We start from the raw sequence: 19,352 nt of genomic DNA, 5'->3' as shown, positions 1-19,352 counted from the left end.
TCCAGAGCCCATGCTCTGCCCCAAGAGAAGCCCCTGCAGTGAGAAGCCTGTGCACTGCAACTAGAGAAAGCCTGCACGCAGCAACGAAGGCCCAGCACAACCAAAAATAAACAGATAATAAAATTATTAAAACAGTATGGAGTATTTATAAAACAGCTTTCTTAGGAGCTTGCCATCACCAGGATGCCCTGGTGTGTGTCACCATAGGTTTGAGTTTTCCTAATTGTGTTGTTTAGCTACACTGTCCACCAGTTCATACCTTTTAATCAGCTGACCGAGAGGAAGGGTGTAGCGTGTGGCTGGGGAGTCACTTGCTGGTCGAGGCCGAGATCACTTTGGCCTCATTAGCACTGGGCTGCCACCAGCTCTAGTGCCCAGTCACTAATTAGATTATAAACCAGTGTCTGTAGGTCCTTTTTACATGAGGGCTCATGAGTAGGGATGTTGAGATGTGTGAATGATGGTTACCAGGGAGATGAGCCCCTGGGTGCACTTCTGGATTTATATAGATCCTAGTCTATGGGAAAAGGTTTGTCTTAACAGGCCAGATTTTTCATATTTAAGGCTACTCATCAGAGCAATAAAATCTGTGAGTTGTTATGTTATTAGGCGTGGAGAAATTTTTATACCATGACTAGGTTATTAAGTTGTTATAGGACCCAGTGGCCCAAGAAGCTTTATTATCTGCACATTACCATTAACCTGGTCACCGACAGACCATCATAGAAGTGTCTTCAACATCATGAGACTCTCAGGCCTGTTTCTCAGCTCAGAGAGCATCTTGGGCTGCTGGTTTGGCGGGGATATTTTTTTCCATGTTGGGTGAGTGTTAACCACCACGTGTCCTTGTGACCTTGCAGGTAAAAAGCAGGACATTTGGTACGTTATCGACCTCCTGACTGGGGAGAAGCAGCAGACCCTGTCGTCAGCCTTTGCAGACAGTCTCTGCCCATCAACCTCTCTTCTGTATCTGGGGCGAACAGGTAAGAAGGAATCATTGATCGTGTACAGCCTGCCTGATTTCGAACAATGACCTGAAATAGCCTTCCCTTGGGGTCTCTGCCTCCAGGCTTCATTCTCTAGAACGCACCCAGAGCGGCCTGGTCCACACACAGGTTTCCATGTTGTTCCCCTTTATGATACCCCCTAGAAGCTCCCCATTGCCCGAGGATTATGAAGCTCCTGTGATATAGCCCCCACCTCTGTGGCTGCCTGCTCTCAGCCTCAGCTGTTCACACCACCCAGCTGTTCACACGGCCCATCGCTGGCCCTTTCCAGACATCAGCAGCCTCCCTACCACACCATCTCCCACCTCCTCTCTCTTCAGCCTCCTCCTCCTCCTCCACTCTTGTTGCCAAGCGTTTCTAAATCGTATTTGCCCCCTCAGCTAGACCTCTGGATTCCTGAGGGCAGGGCTTGGTCTTGTCTGCCTGCTGAGTCTCCGCACCTGGCGTGAGGCTGACACGTGGCCGGGGCTCAGAGGCTGCAGCGAATGAGTGGGTGGGCGGGCGGCCCTTTGCTCCAGGGGCCCGCCTCCCAAATGTCACAGGCGCAGCCCTGGCCCCCGCCGCTGCTCCATAAGAATAACGGACAGCTCAGATAGAGCGACAAGGGGAAGCAGATCTATGGAGGATCACCTTGAACCTTTCTGAGGCCTCAGAGGAGGGTCTTACAGCCTCATCTTTGATCTGGCCTTAACCCTGAAGCCATTTTTTACTGGAAGCACCTGAACCTGATCTTCATCCTAAGGCCTTTTTCTTTTAGGTGATTTATTTATTTTGGCTGTGCTGGATCTTTGCTGCAGTGTGTGGGCTTTCTCTAGTTGCAGCAGATGGGGGCTACCCTTCATTACAGTGAGGGGCTTCTCGAAGTGCTCGTTTCTTTTGTTGTGGAGCACAGGCTCTAGGGTGCATCGGCTTCAGTAGTTGTGGCGCACAGGCTTAGTTGCCCTGCAGCATGTGTGATATTAGTTCCCAGACCAGGGATCGAACCCATGTCCCCTGCATTAGCAGGCAGATTCTTAACCACTGGACCACCTGCGAAGTCCCTCCCCAAGGCCATTTTTTTATGTTGAGAGTCTTTTCCAGCTGGAGCATCAGTCCTGGACCTTCTGTATTTCCTCTACATTCAACTTGAAAACAGAGTGGTTTCCTCTTTAGCTTATAGGCCTTGTGTCCTACCACGCACAGTTAAGAGAAACCATTTGGCGTGTTCTGCATTCTGCCTGGAAATCTCCTTAGTCAGAGCCACAAGTTCATTACTTGCTTAAATCTTTCTATTTTTCAAGTTATGGCAAGAAGTGGTCTTAACTAGTAACTGTGTCACCACCAGCTAACCTGGGTCATCGTTTTCAGCTTCCGTCAGCTGTTCCCTTACTGCTCTTCCAGCTTCCATCTGCCTCCCAGTCCCAAAGTCAGTGCCACGCGTTTTAGGGTTCTGTTCTGGCACCATCCCACACCTAGGTACCGATTTCTAGTGTCCGCTCTCTATTGCTGTATAGTAAACTACCCGAAAACTTAAGTGGCTTAGAACAACACCAGGACATTGCTCATGATTCGGGAGCCTTGAGTTCAAGGACACAGCATAGGCGGCCTGTCTCTGCTGCACAGGCTGTGGGCCGGGTTCGCTCGTGCATTTGGGACTCCAGTCCTCCTCCCCGTGGCCTCTCTCTCCCTACATGGACGGCCCCTCCGGTAACAGGCTGCTGTGTGCTCCCCACTCAGAATACACCATTACCATGTACGACACCAAGACCCGCGAGCTGCGCTGGAACGCCACCTACTTTGACTACGCGGCCGCGCTGCCTGAGGACGATGGGGACTACAGTAAGTAGCCCACCCCCGCCTCCCTGGCATGGCGAGGTCAGGCGGGTACTTAGGACCTGTGGGGAAACGAGGGTTCCAGAAAACCGAATTTCCTTTTAAGACCTTCTTGGTCACCAGATTTTGGACTTTCCATGGACTTGTAGTAGATACTTAAACAGTCAATGGGGTTTTGTTTTTTTTTTTTTTTTGGCTGTACCACGTGGCTTGCAGGATCTTAGTTCCCTGCTGCTGCTAAGTCGGTTCAGTTGTGTCCGACTCTGTGCAACCCCATAGACGGCAGCCCTCCAGGCTCCCCGTCCCTGGGATTCTCCAGGCAAGAACACTGGAGTGGGTTGCCATTTCCTTCTCCAATGCATGAAAGTGAAAAGGGAAAGTGAAGTCGCTCAGTCGTGTCAGACTCTTCGCGACCCCATGGACTGCAGCCTAGTTCCCTGACCAAGGATCAAACCCAGGCCCCCTGCAGTGAAAGTGTGGAATTCTAGCTACTGGACGGCCAGGGAATTCCCTTTTATTTATCTATTTTTTAACAGCCAGTGTTGAAAGCAGGGGCCTGGGTGAGAAGTATGGAGGGAACCCAGGTAAAACAGTGGTAAGTTTACCCTGGAGGAGGTAGGACACACTTCCTGGAGTCCCTCTATGTTGCAGGAATTGACTTCAAGCCCATGGGAAGCAAAATTAAATGTCAGTTTGATATGAACAACTGCCTCCGTAACTGTGGCTCATTCCCAAGTTATTTCTCTAGAAAACATCCCCCCAGCTCAAATGAAAACTAAAAGCCAATTTTGCCATCTTAACACCGGTACCTGTAAGTCTGACAGATGTCCTCTGGGCCTCGTGCGGGCAGTGTCAGTGGTCAGCCCTGACTCTCCAGCTTGATTGGTAGCTTTGAAAGGATGGCTGTAAAACGCCAGGTTCACAGGATCTCCTCTGGTTCCCTTCCCTCCACTATTTACTCCCACTAATTGTGTGTGTGTGTTGTGTCAGTCACTCGGTCGTGTCCGGCCCTTGCAGCCCCATGGACTGTCAGGCTCCTCTGTCCGTGGAATTCTCCAGGCAAGGATACTGGAGTGGGTTGCCATTCCCTTCTCTAGGGGATTTTCCTGACCCAGGAGATTCTTTACCATCTGAGCCACCAGCGAAACCCACTAATTGACTTGAATTACCAAGTGAAAAAAGAACACCGCCAAGTGAGAGGGTGACCCTGTCTCCGGTTTATAAACCAGGCAGCTCTCGCTGTCGTAGAGCCTGAGCAGATTCACTGAAAGCCAGCAGAGTTGTTGGGAGGCATTCTGAGAACACTCCAGAAGGCCTGTTTCCTCTGGTCAGGTGACTGCAGCTTGGCAAGAGCACGGAGGATGTGGCTGCAAGCTGAGGTGAGACTTGACATGCCATGTTTATCTGATCCGTACAGAGATGTCCCACTTTGTGTCCAATGGCGATGGGCTGGTGGTGACAGTGGACAGCGAGTCTGGGGACGTCCTGTGGATCCAAAACTACGCTTCCCCCGTGGTGGCCTTTTACATCTGGCAGCGCGAGGGTCTGCGGAAGGTGATGCACATCAACGTCGCCGTGGAGACCCTGCGCTACCTGACCTTCATGTCGGGGGAGGTGGGGCGCATTACCAAGTGGAAGTACCCCTTCCCCAAGGAGACGGAGGCCAAGAGCAAGCTGACGTGAGTCCAGGACTTGGGGTGGAAAGACAGGGGCCGCGTCCCCGGTGTTCTGGGCCTGCAGCGGTGTGCTGTACCAGGCACTGGGCACCAGGGCTTGGGGCAGACACCCCTGAAGCCACGAGAAATATAAACAGCTGAGAACAGCTTGTTCAGAAACCTCAGAAGAAGTGGGCACCCCTGGATGCTTCAGATTCCTGAGTATTAAATAAATTGAAACTATGGGTGCTAGGGTGCTTAGTCACTCAGTCCCATCCAACTCTTTGTGACCCCATGGCCTATAGCCCACCAGCTTCCTCTGTCCATGGGATTTCCCGGGCAGGAATACTGGAGTGGGTTGCCATTTCCTTCTCCAGGGGGTCTTCCCAACCCAGGGATCGAACCCACATCTCCTGTATCTCCTGTACTGCAAGCAGATTCTTTACCCGCTGAGCCACTGGGGAAGCCAAAATTATGGAAGGACACAGGAAAGAGACTGCCGGTGCAGCTGCAGCGCCATCAAACCTCTCTCTGGTGGTGGAAGCACGGGGAAGGCTATTTAGTTTTTAGCTTTCTGTATTTTCCAAAAATTTTTTGTATTTGCTTTAAAAATCAGGAAAAAAGTGTTAGGGTATGTGTGTGTCTAAGACTCAGGCCCGTTTCTCCACCCCCGCCTGCGAACAGCCTGTAACCCCGTCACTTAGCCTTGCGGAGTCTCAGTTTCCCATTTTGCTGAGCCGTGGAAATGATCAAGTGAGCGTGAAATGTTCTCTGAGTTCATAGCACTGTTCAGATAAGATGTTTGTTGAGATAGGTTTAGAGAATTTAGTGGGTGACCCACCCCCAAGACTGGCTGTTGATAGTAACCCGAGTTAGCAGGGTCTGGACGTGCAGCCTCGTGTTTTCACACTCATGACGACCACAGACAAAAGCCAGGTCCCCTCGCCTCCTCAGTGCCCCCGACAGGGACAGACCACCCACCAGAAGTCTCACCCAGCTGGAATTTCCTGTGCAGCCCCTTTGCTTCAAGCATTCAGATAAGACTTTTCTCCAGGCTTCTGTAGAACCTCTAGAATCTTTAGGCGTCCACAAGCCATCATGGTGGGGATTCTGGTGGCCCGTCAGCCATCAAAGTATGCTGGCTGGGCCGAATTAGAGGCTGTGGGGTGGCTGCATGCCTTCCAGCCTCAGTCTCTCCTGGGTGATCATTGCTCAGGGTCCCTTCTGAGGCCAGAAGCGGGGATGGGCCGGTGCAGACCCGCCACCTGCAATTGAGGAAACCCAGGCTGCAGGCAGGTGGCCCAGCAAAGGCATCAGTGACATCAGGGCTCGTGGTCCCGCTCTCCTCGGGCCCAGGGCAGTTCCCTTGCCTCCCACCCTCTCCACGCTCAGAGCTTGGGGCTTCGTGTGCCTCTTCCTGGGGGTGGTAGTCAGGGCTGTGACTCTCTCCTGAAAGCCCCCTTTGGTGGGTCCAGAGATTAAATGACAGTGGCCTGCACGTGTCTGTTTGTCTCCTAGGCCCACCCTGTATGTGGGGAAATACTCCACCAGCCTCTATGCCTCCCCCTCGATGGTACACGAGGGCGTCGCCGTTGTGGTAAGTCCACTCTGGGGGCTGGGGGGTGGGGCTCACGGAGGCAACCTCAACGCACTCCTGTTCCATTTCAGCAAAGAACAGCTGAATGATACGCCAACATCCTGTTAAGGACACAAGACACGCATCCTAAATCCTCAGAGATAATTTGTGCACGTGCCGCGTTCTGCCTCATGAGCAGTCTTGTGACTGAGGCAGCCGCCTGGGCCTGGGAAGCCCCGGTTGCTCCCCTTGGCGTTTGGATTCCAGTCTAGACTCCCCAGCTGGGGTTCAGGCCCCCCGCAGGCCCACCCCGCAGTGCCCGTCCGCCCCACAGCTGGTGTCACGGTGGGGGCTACACTGCCCCTCTCCTCCCTGAGTTCCGAGAGTTTCCAGTCCATCTTTCTCAGCCCTTGTTCGGGCTGCGCCTCACACTTGGATTGTACTCCTGTCTTCCCTTTTCCTCCCCAAATCCTGGGCATCCTTTGGTGACTGGTCCAGCCTCCTCCAGCCTTGCCAGGTCGCCTCAAGCGCTCTGTCTCTGAGAGTCTGAGGCATCACCGTCCGGGCTGCTGTGTTGGTCCTTACGGTGTTTGAGCTGTTTGGTTGGCGTCTCCTGTCTTCCCAGTGAGTCTGTCAGCTGCTCAGGGCAGGGCCTGCCAGGGTCCAGTGGTGCCCGAGCCAGCACTGGGCTCGCAGCTGGAACATCCGCACCCCAGTCACTTGTACCATGTGTGAATTCCATCAGTTATATCTGCTTCTCACAGTACCCTCGTGGAATTCCACACACACCCTTCCTGTTTCCCTGTTCCCAGATTTAGAGAGATGTCCACATTTCAAAAGATGTCCAAGGAACTTCCCTGGAGTCCCAGTGGTTACGACTCCATACTTCCCCTGCAGGGGAACAGGTTCGATCCCTGGCCCAGGAACTAAGATCCCACATGCCGCACAGTGTGGCATAAATAAGTAAATAAATAAATAGAAAGACAGCCAAATTTTAAAAGACATCAGGGCAGCGTTGTCACACCCTGAGGGAAGGGCTGCTCCTGCCCCATCTTGGGGCCTTTGAGTTCCGCTCTGCCTTCCCAGAGTTGGTGATGGACAGGGAAGCCTGGCGTGCTGCAGTCCACGGGGTCACAAAGAGTTGGATACAACTGAGCGGCTGAACTGAACTGCCTTCCCAACCAGCCTTGCACGGGAATACTGCTGTCCTACCAGCCACCCCTAGCCCCACTCCGGTCTGTCTTCACAGCCCCGGGGCAGCACCCTTCCTTTGCTGGAAGGCCCCCAGACCGACGGTGTCACCATCGGGGACAAAGGGGAGTGTGTGATCACGCCCAGCACAGACCTGAAGTTCGACCCCGGGCTCAAAGGAAAGAGCAAGCTCAACTACCTGCGGAACTACTGGCTGCTCATTGGTAAGTCAGCTCCTCGGGGCGCCGACGATGACCTGCTGCCTCCTTGTGGCCAAGAGACAACATTACCAGTCATAGCCCTCAGCTCTGTGCTCCAAGCCTGTCCACGTTGATTTTTCAGACCGTGGACTATTTTAACCCCAAGGAAAACAAAACAGTCTAGCTGTATTACCAAGTCAGTTCTCAGAAATCATTTGACTAATGTTCCAAAATCCCAGTACTAAATATTACAAGCTCTGTGCAGTGATCTGACGCATGTTGGATGTCTGTGCCAGGCACTTTCGAGTATTTCCTTATTTCCCACAAATGACCCCTTTGCAAGGTCAGCACCCTTGTTATATCCAGTTAAGAGTCAAGGAAGCAGGCATCCTTTGTGGAAGAATTCACTTGGGAGTTGGTGTGGACGACCGGGGGGAGTGGGAGAGGAATGAGTTGAAGACCCAGGAGGGACTGAGGCTGGAAGAGAGTCAGAGGCTGGACTGAGGTGCAGGAGCCGCAGCAGGCAGAAGTCCCGGGGGTGTGGGATGGCCCCTTTCCCCTTCTATTTCTGCTGCCATCCCTGCTGGCCCCCAGGCTGGAGGCCCCTTTGAGTCAGTGTGACCGAGGACGGCAGAGGTGACAGGAGCTGTTGGCAAGCATCCCAAGTAATTAGAGCAATATGGAGTTTTCTTAATCGGGTTTGCCCTTCCTGTGTGGCGTCTACTCCCCGATCCTGCCATCTCCAAGCCCCGGAGCGGGTGCAGTACAGGGGCTGATGAGCTTTCTCCCCACCCTTCTCCCCCAGTGCTCGTGCGGGCTGGGGCCAGAGCAGAGAGAGGTCAGGCCTGGGGTGCCGGGAATGGGAGGTGGAGCCGCCGAGGAGCCTGCACACCCTGGAGGCAGCCAGGCAGTGGCATCTGGGTGGGGGTTACGCTAGTTACTTGGGACGCCTGCCAGAGACGCAGCTCCTGTCCCCTCTGCCTTCATCGGTCACACTCGCTGCCTTCGGGTGTCATCTTTCCCTTTACATACCAAAGGGGGGTAACTGGGCATCACAGAGAGGAAGCGAGATGTCCTAGAGCCCCCATGGGTCCCTTTGCCATCGTCCAGGCCTTGCTGTTCTTTGTTCATCCTGACTCCTTGTTCCATTCTTCTTCTGGTTATTATTTTTACCAAATAATGAGCATAGGAGATAACAAAATAATTCTACCCTTTTTCCTGAACAGATGTAGTTTGGAAAGCATGTTATGAATGGGCCCAAAGCAGAGGAAAAAAAGAACTGATGGGCAGAGGCCGTTAAAATCACAGGGCCACTTGGTTTTATGTAGCAGTTACGGGTTGCGTTGACTGTCTACCAGTGGTTAAGAATGAAAAAATTATTGGAAACTGGGCTTCCCTGTGGGTCCAGTGGTTGAGAATCTGCCTGCTAATGCAGGCGACACGGGTTTGACCCCTACCCCAGAAAGACCCCACGTACGTCGGGGCCGCTAAACCCACGAGCCACAGCTGCTAGGGCCCTGCGCTTAGGGCCTGTACTCTGCAGCAGGAGAACCCATCCCAGGAGAAGCCCACGCACTGCCTCTGGTCCCACAGCTAGAGAAAGCCCGAGTGTAGCAGCAAAGACTCAGCCCAGCCAGAGGTGAAATTAAGAAAAGCGACTGGAAACTGAGGAAATATGTATGTGAGACCATGGAAGATCCAGAAAAACAGGCTTCGTGGCTCTTTTGGAAAAACAGAAGACCAGGTCTTGTTTGCGCAGAAGTGTTTCCGGATCTCACAGTCACGTTTGTAGCACAATGGGTTCAGAGTGCCCTCCATGATGCTGCTAAAGGCTCCGCTAGGGGAAGGCCTGTTTATAAGGACTGTGGGCAGAAGAGGGGATTTGGGCTCACCAGTGTGTTGGGAGGTGCCCGGCCAAGGGGCAGGGCTTGGAACCAGGAGAGCAGCAGGCAGAGCGCCATAGCACAGGGTGGCATGTGGAGGGGCAGCCTCACTCCTCTTAGCTTGAGGGTCTCCTGTTCCCGAGCCTCAGAGGTACCTGGAGACACTCCCGGGTCAGATCCCTGGGCCCCACTGGCAAGTGTGAGTCAGAGGTCTGAAGCAGGCAGCCAGTTCAGGAAATCCTGCATCTCGGTGTTCCTTGAAAGATGAGGGGAACTTGATGTCTCAAAACAAACCTAGGCTTCCCTTAATGAGCAGTGTTGACGGTGTAGATAGAGAACTGACCTAGAGGGAGAGTTCAAGGGGATTTCTCCAAATGAGAAGTGTACATAGCTCAGACTAGTCCTTGGGGGTTTCCCTGGGGCTCAGATGGTAAAGAACCCACCTGCAATGCAGGAGACCCGAGTTCAATCCTTGAGTCAGGAAGATCCGCTGGAGAAGGGAATGGCAATCCAAGAATCCAGGTATTCTTGCCTGGAGAATCCCATGGACAGAGGAACCTGGCGGGCTGTAGTCCATGGGATTATAAAGAGCTGGACATGACTGAGCACACGCTCGCGCGCGTGCGCACACTTGTGCCTGGCTCTGCGTGTGTCCTGGACATCGCGGTCCTTCTCATGACAGGGCCACGTCTTTGCTCCTTATCGTGAGATTCAGAATACTGCATTCTTGGCCTTCGAAGGTAAAAGCTCTGTCTTGGTGGAGTTCCTCCAGTCCCTAGCTCTCACCTTCTCTGCCTTTACACACGTGAGCACTTGCATCGCAGGCCCCTCTCTGGGTGGCGACTGATGTCTCAGTTGAGCGTCAAGTGCGACCACCATGTGGGGAAACCATTCTCATTAGAGGCCATGCTTCCTCTCACAGGACACCACGAAACCCCACTGTCGGCGTCCACCAAAATGCTGGAGCGCTTCCCCAACAACCTGCCCAAACACCGGGAGAACGTGATTCCTGCCGACTCGGAGAAGAAGAGCTTTGAGAAGGTGAGTGGGGACATGGACAGTTGGTCACCGGGCCCCGAGTCAGAGGCTGGGCAATGAGGCATTTGTCCTGCCTTTAGGGCCTGCAGTCCACTCAGGAGGGGCAGGGGTACAGGAGAATCCACAGCAAAGTGCTGAGGGCCGACAGTGGGAGGGGCCCTGTGGGAGAGGCGGTGGGCGCGCTAGAGGGACACAGGTGGAGGTGCAGGCCCGGAGCAGGGTTAACCCTGTGCGTCTGTCTCTGGGGCTGAGGAGACAGCCTGACGGGATTGTAGGATGCCCGGCAGGGAGCCGTGGGAGACAGGGTCAGGTGACTGCACAGAAGCTGTGCTCTAGGCCGGGCAGTGAGGGGAGAGCTGGCCGAGAGAGCAGGTGGGAGACTGAGGTGCTCTCCAGCCAGGCCTGGCCTGCTCTGGCCTCTTGGTCTGGCAGGTACCCAGGGCGCCTGCTGAGTGGGTGTGGGCACTCGGGAAGCCCGCCTGACTCGGCCCAGGTCGCCCTCCTGAGCCCGGGGAAATGAAGCCTGCTTTCAGGGTCTCAGCCAGAAGCAGACAACCACCCAAACTAGGATGACTCAAGGGGGATTTCCTTCACTCCATGGGCAGTTCTGGGGTGCTCAGGGCATACTTGAGCCTGAAGCCAGTGGGGAGGGAGTGGAGCCTGGAGCTCCAGCAAAGACACTGGGCAGCCCCACAGAACTCCAGCCCCGTCTCATCTGCTGGTGGAAGCCAGGGAGCGGGGAGACCATCATCTCGCCCATGTGCGTAGCCTCTGGGGCACAGAGCAGGTGTGGAGGCTGCAGGAGGGTGGGAGCTGGGGGTCGGGGTCCAGAGGCCATTCGGGCTTGGAGGATACTGCAGCCCTGCCGGTGGGGGTCCTGTGACTGAGAAGGGCCTGTGGGCAGGGCCAGAGAAAGAGGGGAGCGACTGCAGCCCTGCTGGCGGGGGCCCTGTGGCTGAGAAGGGCCTGTGGGCAGGGCCAGAGAAAGAGGGGAGTAACTGGCTGATGTGGGGGGAGGGCTGTGGTCATATCAAATTCACGTTAGAGATTTAGGTTTTTATCCAGAGGGAAACGGAAAGAAAATCACGTGGACGTTTAAGATTCTGGAACGTGCTGAGTTGTCCCTCGTCTCTGGAGGCAGCCAGGTTGGAGGGGGATCAGGGCCCTAAAATCTGGATCTGATTTTGATCTGAGTAAAGCCTAGCATATTTGTTATTAAACACCTAGAAAACAAAAGTTTAAAAAGAAAATTAAACAATACCCTTAATCTAACACTCAGAGATGGCTGTCATGGATATTTTCCTATATAATCGTTCCATCTTGAGCAAAGAGTCCTCTGAAAGTCCATTAAAATACTCTGGCGGGCATTGTCTGGTATTAAGACTGAAAGAGACGGGAACACCAGACCCCCTGACCTGCCTCTTGAGAAACCTGTATGCAGGTCAGGAAGCAACAGTTAGAACTGGACATGGAGCAACAGACTGGTTCCAAATAGGAAAAGGAGTATGTCAAGTCTGTATATTGTCACCCTGCTTATTTAACTTATATGCAGAGTACATCATGAGAAACGCTGGACTGGAAGAAACACAAGCTGGAATCAAGATTGCCAGGAGAAATATCAATAACCTCAGATATGCAGATGACACCACCCTTATGGCAGAAAGTGAAGAGGAACTAAAAAGCCTCTTGATGAAAGTGAAAGAGGAGAGTGAAAATGTTAGCTTAAAGCTCAACATTCAGAAAACGAAGATCATGGCATCCGGTCCCATCACGTCATGGGAAGTAGATGGGAAAACAGTGGAAACAGTGTCAGACTTTATTTTGGGGGGCTCCAGAATCACTGCAGATGGTGACTGCAGCCATGAAATTAAAAGATGCTTATTCCTTGGAAGAAAAGTTATAGCCAACCTAGATAGCATATTGAAAAGCAGAGACATTACTTTGCCGACTAAGGTCCATCTAGTCAAGGCTATGGTTTTTCCTGTGGTCATGCATGGATGTGAGAGTTGGACTATAGAGAAAGCTGAGCGCCGAAGAATTGATGCTTTTGAACTGGGGTGTTGGAGAAGACTCTTGAGAGTCTCTTGGACTGCAAGGAGATCCAACCAGTCCATTCTAAAGGAGATCAGCCCTGGGTGTTCTTTGGTAGGAATGATCTAAAGCTGAAACTCCAGTACTTTGGCCACCTCATGCGAAGAATTGACTCATTGGAAAAGACCCTGATGCTGGGAAGGGATTGGGGGCAGGAGGAGAAGGGGACGACAGAGGATGAGATGGTTGGATGGCATCACTGACTCGATGGATGTGAGTTTGAGTGAACTCCAGGAGTTGGTGATGGACAGGGAGGCCTGGTGTGCTGCGATTCATGGGGTTGCAAAGAGTCGGACACAACTGAGCGACTGAACTGAACTGAACTGAAGAGTAACTTTGTAAAACAAACACACTTGAGCAAATATAACCAAATGAGTGGTGTGTCTCTGGTCACATGGTCAGCAAACATTCCTCAGCTGCCACTAGCCAGGCCACCCACACACCCCCACAGGCGGCGGTGGGCCCGAGGGAGGCGGAGGGAGGCGTGAGCGCATGGGGGTGCCAAGGAGGCTGTGTGTCCATCTCATCCAGCAAATAATTGAAGCACGCCTGGACAAGTAGATGTCCCAGAACAAATCAATGCATTTTTCTAGAAGTCCTAGAGTTTCTGAAGAGTTTGAGAAAAACTCCACTTTATCTGAGTTAATTTGGGGCTTAACAAAGGACCCTAAAGCTTTTTGAAAACTTTGAAATATAGTGGACTGTTTGAATAAATGGTTTTGTGCTTGGAGTCGCACTGAAAGTTTACAAGCAACGTTGGAAAGTTGCTTTATTACTTCCTAGATTGTGTGATTGTGTGTTTTCCTTTTTAATGTGAAATGCTGTTATCAAGTGGACCACCAGCTTTCTACCAGACTTGTTACCGATGATTTCAGAGTTTCCCCAAACAGCAAATCTACTGTCCAAGGAGGGTTTTGCCTTTAATAAGGATTTTCGAAAGAATATTGCATGTGAAGGCACTTTCAAAAGTATTTCTCTAGAAACCGTTTTTTTGAGTAATGATTCCATCACTGCAATAGCACATGGCCTCTCAAGGCAGTTGCTTTGAAAAGGGCAACAGTTATCTGGCTTTGTGGTCTTGGGTGGGCCTTAAAAACAATCCAACATATTTCACAGCATAGTCATTCCTCATAAATAATCATGGCTTCTCTTTTTTTTTTTTTAACTTTTTATTTTGTATTGGAGTATAGCCGATTAACAATGTTGTGATAGTCTCAGGTGGACAGCAAAGGGACTCAGCCATACACATACCTGTATCCATTCTCCCCTAAACCCCACTCCCATCTGAGCTGAGTCACGGCTTCTCCTGATTGTTTGGCTCTTTTATATCTGGCTGGAAATGGAGCAGTGATGTCGCCACTCTCTCCCACATAAGGTCATCGACCTGGTTGACCAGACTTCAGAAAACGCACCTACCACGGTTTCTCCGGCCGTGGAAGAGAAGTTCGATCGTGCCCCTGCCAAGCCCGAGGCCCCCGTGGACTCCGTGCTCAAGGACATGGCCACCATCATCCTGAGCACCTTCCTGCTCATCGGCTGGGTGGCTTTCATCATCACCTACCCCCTGGTAAGGCTCTGCTCCTTCCCCCCCATCCCGCCCACACGTTTCTGAACCTTTGCCTGTCAGTGAGGTCCAGACAAAGGCAACAAACAAGCAAATACGCTTCTTTTCCCACTGAAGAGTCAATATTGGCTTACCTTCAAATACATTGTAATCAAAGAGATGCTCACTTCTCAGGAAATTACAGTTTTGTACTTAAAACTTACAGTTTGACTGTAAAAATTGATTTGGAAACCTTGCTTGCCGATCATTTTAAATACTTAACTGTGTTTTCTTTTTTAAGACTACACATGGGAATTCCCTGGCAGTCCAGTGGTTAAGCCTCTGCTCTCTTACTGCCCAGAGCCTGGGTTCCATCCCTGGTCGGGAAGCTAAGATCCCACAAGCCAAGGGGCAGCGTCTGTCCATGGGATTTCCCAGACAAGAATACTGGAGTGGGCTGCCATTTCCTTTTCCAGGGGATCTTCCCAGCCCAGGGATCAATCATGTGTCTCTCCGGTCTTCTGCATCGGCAGGTGGATTCTTCACCATTAGCACCACCAGGGAAACCCTATTTATCCCCTAACCACAAAGAAAGAAACTATACTCTGGGAAGTTCAGTAACTCTCCCAAGGTAACCCAGCTACTAGATGGAATTTCCAGAATTGCAACCCAAGTTGAAAAAGAGAGAGCGAACTCTCCAGAAAACTCCCAGGAGAGTGTTGGCTACATACCCATCCTTACAGTCACCTTCCCACGCATGGGGACAATTAATAATCACAGTCGCTGCCACTTCAAACCAGGATGGAATGCCTTGTTCAGACTAAATGAGAGGAGTGTGGGTGTGGGGAAAGCAGCGGGGTGAACTGGGAGCCCGACCTCGGCCAAGCTGCCCACATCTCAGCCCCAGCGTCCTCACCTCTGCACTGCTGCCGATCTTTGCACAAACCTCTGCCAAGTGCATGGCCGTGGTAGACAGCACGGCCAGGTCTTCTCCGTGCCTGCTGTGCTCTCAGACACCTGGTACCCATTCTTCCTGTTTGGTTTCACTCTTGCAACAATCCTCGGGCTTTCATGATTTTAATTTTTTTGGCTACGCTCCCAGGTGGCACTAATGGTAAAAAAAAAACACAAAAAAACCCACCTGCTCATGCAGGAGACATAAGAGACAAGACACAGGTTCAATCCTTGGAAAGATCCCCTGGAGGAGGGCACAGCAACCCACTCCAGTATTCTTGCCTAGAGAGTCCCGGGGACAGCGGGCTACAGTCCATGGGGTCGCAGAGAGTCCGACATGACCGAAGCAACTTAGCACGCACCCTAACCAGGGATTGAACCCGCACGCTCAGCAGTGAAAGCTCAGAGTCCTAACCTCCGGACTGCCAGAGAAGTCCTCCAGACTTTCATAAAAGCCCCAGAACTGTAGAATTGAACGGAACCCCCTCCACCTGGCCGAGTCCTCCACTTACATCAGAATCCCTCCTCGGCTGCCGCTGCTGGCCCCTGCAGTCGGGGGAATGGGCTGTCCTAGGAAGTCTGACAGGCAGGAAGACCTCCATCCAGTCCTTGACCGATCCTGCCCTCTGCTGCCTTCTTATAGTTGCGTCCCACCCCCGGGGTCACGTCCAGTGTCGCCCGCCCCTCTGCCATAGGCAGCCTGCCCTCCCACGCCCGCCTGTCCGCCGGGGGAGCGGCTGCACTGCCCCGGGCATGTGCTTCTCTTCCTAGAGCATCCACCAGCAGCGGCAGCTCCAGCATCAGCAGTTCCAGAAGGAACTGGAGAAGATCCAGCTCCTGCAGCAGCAGCAGCTGCCCTTCCACCCGCCCGGGGATGCAGCACAGGACGCCGAGCTCCAGGACTCGTCCGGCCAATACTCGGAGAGCTCGGCCACCAGCAGCCCCAACACGTCCCCCCGAGCCTCCAACCACTCGCTCCACTCCACCGGCTCCACCTCCAAGGCTGTCACCAGCCCCTTCCCGGAGCAGGACGACGAGGGTAAAGGGAGCTGCCGTCTTTTCTTTCGTGGAAACACAGCCTGAGGACCACAGAGCCCCCTGCGCCTCCTGGGGGTCTCCATGGCTTTATGATGTTCCCAAGGGTCTGCTGAGGTCTCACCCCCTCCTACCATCCCCTGACTCGGGGGCTGGGCTTCTGCCCCATCGCTCAGCCTCTCCCCCTCAAAGGGCTTCTTTCCCAGGGGCCACCGTGGCACTCCTCCCTCTGTCTCGCTCTGCTGGGGCTGGGAGTCGCTGCTGATTGAGCTACCCTGGCGCCTGGGTCGAGAGCATCCCCCAGGCGGGCCAGTTACCAGGCTGGCCAGTTACCACGCATACATGTGCAGCTGTGGAGCCGCTTCCCTTGGGGAGGTGGGCTCAGGCCGGCTGTTGGGGCTGATGTTCTGGGGGGATGGACGCAGGACCAGGGCAGGAGACCTCAGAGTCCCGGGTCTCAGGCTGGAGACTCTGCTACTGGTCTCTCCACTTCACATGCCTCCTGCCCCCGTCATTACCTGAGTGTTTCAGGTACAGACCTTTAGGCTGACCTGTAAAGAAGCCCTGTCTTCAGGCTCCCATCCTCACAGTAATTAATGTAAAGCAGGAACAGAGGGTGGAGACCGAGGGAGGAGGTGGCCCTGGGCAAGCGTGGGGAGCGGACCCAGGGGCTCCTGCTCACCAAGAGCTCGCAGCCACTCTGGCCTCAAGGTTCTTTAGGTCACATCTGTTCTTTTCCCTGTTTTGACCCAGATGAGGAGACCAGCATGGTGATGGTTGGGAAAATCTCCTTCTGTCCAAAGGATGTCCTGGGCCACGGAGCTGAGGGCACGATTGTGTACCGGTGAGTGGTCTGGAGAGCCACGGACGCCCATGGCCTCATGTGGGAGCTCCCGTTGGCTCCCGGGGCACTGGGGGTCATCACGGTGACCAGACAGAAGAGCTCCCCCCGGGAGGGTAGTGATGGCCGCGGGGCCTCCGGGCGGTGGGTCGGGACACTGTGGGCCACGAGGCTGCAGAGGCAGCCGCTGCGTCGGTGGAAGGAGCCCGCGGGCCAGTGCTCGCCGGGCATGTCCGTAGCCCACCTTCCCCTCGTCGTCTGGCAGGGGCATGTTTGACAGCCGCGACGTGGCCGTCAAGAGGATCCTCCCCGAGTGCTTCAGTTTCGCGGACCGTGAGGTCCAGCTGCTGAGAGAGTCGGACGAGCACCCAAATGTGATCCGCTACTTCTGCACCGAGAGGGACCGGCAGTTCCAGTACATCGCCATCGAGCTGTGCGCGGCCACGCTGCAGGAGGTGAGCGCCCCGTGCCTCCCCCGCGGCACCGGCGCGCTTAGGGACTGCCTGCTTTTTTTGTTGTTGTTCACTTACTTTTATCAGCTTGATTAAGGTTACATTAACATATGTTAGTTTTAAGTGTACCGTTTGCTGCATGTTGACAAGGGTATGTACACGCTTAGCCACAAGCGATGGAATATAGTGCATTTTCATCTCCCCAGCTTTTTCAGTGTAGTTACTTGGCTGTACCAGTTCTTAGTTGCTGTACGCGTAAAACTTTAGTTGCGGCATGTGGGATCTAGTTCCCTGACCAGGGATCCAACCTGGGCCCCCTGCACTAGGAGCTTGGAGTCTTAGCCACTGGACACCCAGGGAAGTCCCCACCCAAACTTTAATTGTGTGGTCCCCTAGGCTACCTGGGAAGGTCTTTGGTTGCAGGTGGCATCTCTCTCCCTCTTGGCTTCCAAGAAACATGGTTAGTCCTTCCTCTTGTCCCTGGTCAGGGCTGGTGTGGGCTAGGAGGATGCTAGTTGATGACTGGAGTCATTAAGATCATCTATCGAATCCCTTTTGCTCAGTTTCAAGGCTATAAAACTGTTTGAGTATCATTTGGCCTCATCGTAGAGTTTACTATAGGAGACAATGAACTTGGGTTTCTTACCCTTTCATCATCTCATTATAAACTAGTAAACTGGAGCCTTGTTTGCTTGTTTAAGTTAGCCTGTAACTCCAGGAGAAAGTCTGCTGGAAAAGATGGAAGTAGAAAACATTGTCAGTAAAAATTCTCATTTCTTTCTTAAAATATGATAAGAGAAAACAAACTGACCCAATACCAGATGTTAATTAAAGCAAAAGCCTTCAGGCAGAGTGTTTCTAAATAAAATTAAATCACTTTTAAAAAGAGAGTGAGAGAAGTGTGCTGAGGAGCTGAGCCCCAGGGGCCCCGTGCGGTGACCCCGCCTTTGTACCTCTTGCAGTACGTGGAACAGAAGGATTTCGCCCACCTCGGCCTGGAGCCCATCACTCTGCTGCAGCAGACCACCTCGGGCCTGGCCCACCTGCACTCCCTCAACATCGGTGAGAAGCCCCCCCTTGCCGGGGGGGGAGATGACTTGCCAGGTAGCCTCGCCTCTGCTGAAGCTCTTTACTGCATGGCCGGGGTCCCAGTTGTCTACATACCCGAGGACTTTCACATTTGTAGACTAGAAGCTTTAGAGGCAGCAGCGGGTCTCTCGGGAATCTGAGGAGGGCGCGTCCCCATGGTGGAAGAAGTGGACTAACCTGGGCTGTTCCATTAGTTCACAGAGACCTGAAGCCCCACAATATCCTCCTCTCCATGCCCAATGCACACGGCAGGATCAAGGCCATGATCTCCGACTTTGGCCTCTGCAAGAAGCTGGCCGTGGGCAGGCACAGCTTCAGCCGCCGCTCGGGGGTGCCAGGCACCGAAGGTTGGATCGCCCCGGAGATGCTGAGCGAAGACTGCAAGGAGAACCCCGTGAGTAATGGGCCTGACTCTGTGAAAAGCGCGGAGCCAGCCTCTTGTACCTTCGGGAGTCAGAAGCTCCAGTTGCCGATGGGCTGCGACGCTCACTGCTGGAGAGCGATGTTTCTCTAGCAAAGAGCTACTCTCCTAGCAGCGCGTGCTGCCACTCTGACATTGCCTCCTGGGCCATGGTCTGTGTTTCTCCCCTCCTACTCTTCCAGTCACTTTCCCCCTGTTTTGGGAAACTGGGAAGTCAGGGCTAGCATAAGGTGAGAGGACTTCCAGTTTTCATTCTTTTTAAAATTTTTGGTGTTCCAACTTTCTGTTTTGAGAATACAGAGAATTGAGAGCAGTGAGTGCCCCTGTACCTCTACCTCAGTTCAGCATCTGTCAGTATTTTTCACTTTCTCTCTGTCCCTGAAACTACTTGCACAAAAGTGGCAGGCCTCCCAGCCCTTTACCCTTTAATGCTTTAGCACTTGTCTCCCAAAGACAAGTACATTCTACCTCCTAACCACTTCACCATGGTTACACCTCAACCATTACTACTGTTTCCGGGATGCCTAGTATTCAATCCATATTCAAGTTTCCCTAGTTGTTCCC

At 53.1% G+C, this 19,352-nt stretch overlaps 1 protein-coding gene across 1 annotated transcript in view; it reads left to right on the top strand.

The window, feature by feature from the left end:
* Positions 1-19,352, top strand: part of ERN1 (endoplasmic reticulum to nucleus signaling 1) — an 83,548-nt gene that overhangs the window by 51,861 nt on the left and 12,335 nt on the right. The window contains exons 6-17 of the mRNA XM_027974337.2: positions 861-983; positions 2,724-2,825; positions 4,237-4,498; positions 5,993-6,071; positions 7,300-7,465; positions 10,247-10,365; positions 13,829-14,020; positions 15,722-15,989; positions 16,739-16,829; positions 17,092-17,281; positions 18,241-18,340; positions 18,562-18,761. Coding sequence (XP_027830138.1) covers positions 861-983; positions 2,724-2,825; positions 4,237-4,498; positions 5,993-6,071; positions 7,300-7,465; positions 10,247-10,365; positions 13,829-14,020; positions 15,722-15,989; positions 16,739-16,829; positions 17,092-17,281; positions 18,241-18,340; positions 18,562-18,761 — 1,892 coding nt within the window. The remainder of the gene's footprint in view (positions 1-860; positions 984-2,723; positions 2,826-4,236; positions 4,499-5,992; positions 6,072-7,299; positions 7,466-10,246; positions 10,366-13,828; positions 14,021-15,721; positions 15,990-16,738; positions 16,830-17,091; positions 17,282-18,240; positions 18,341-18,561; positions 18,762-19,352) is intronic.

This window comes from Ovis aries, chromosome 11, assembly GCF_016772045.2.
Source record: "Ovis aries strain OAR_USU_Benz2616 breed Rambouillet chromosome 11, ARS-UI_Ramb_v3.0, whole genome shotgun sequence".
Classification (NCBI taxonomy): Eukaryota; Metazoa; Chordata; class Mammalia; order Artiodactyla; family Bovidae; genus Ovis; species Ovis aries.
Note: the sequence above shows the minus strand (reverse complement) of the source record. Positions and strands in the feature narration are given on the sequence as shown.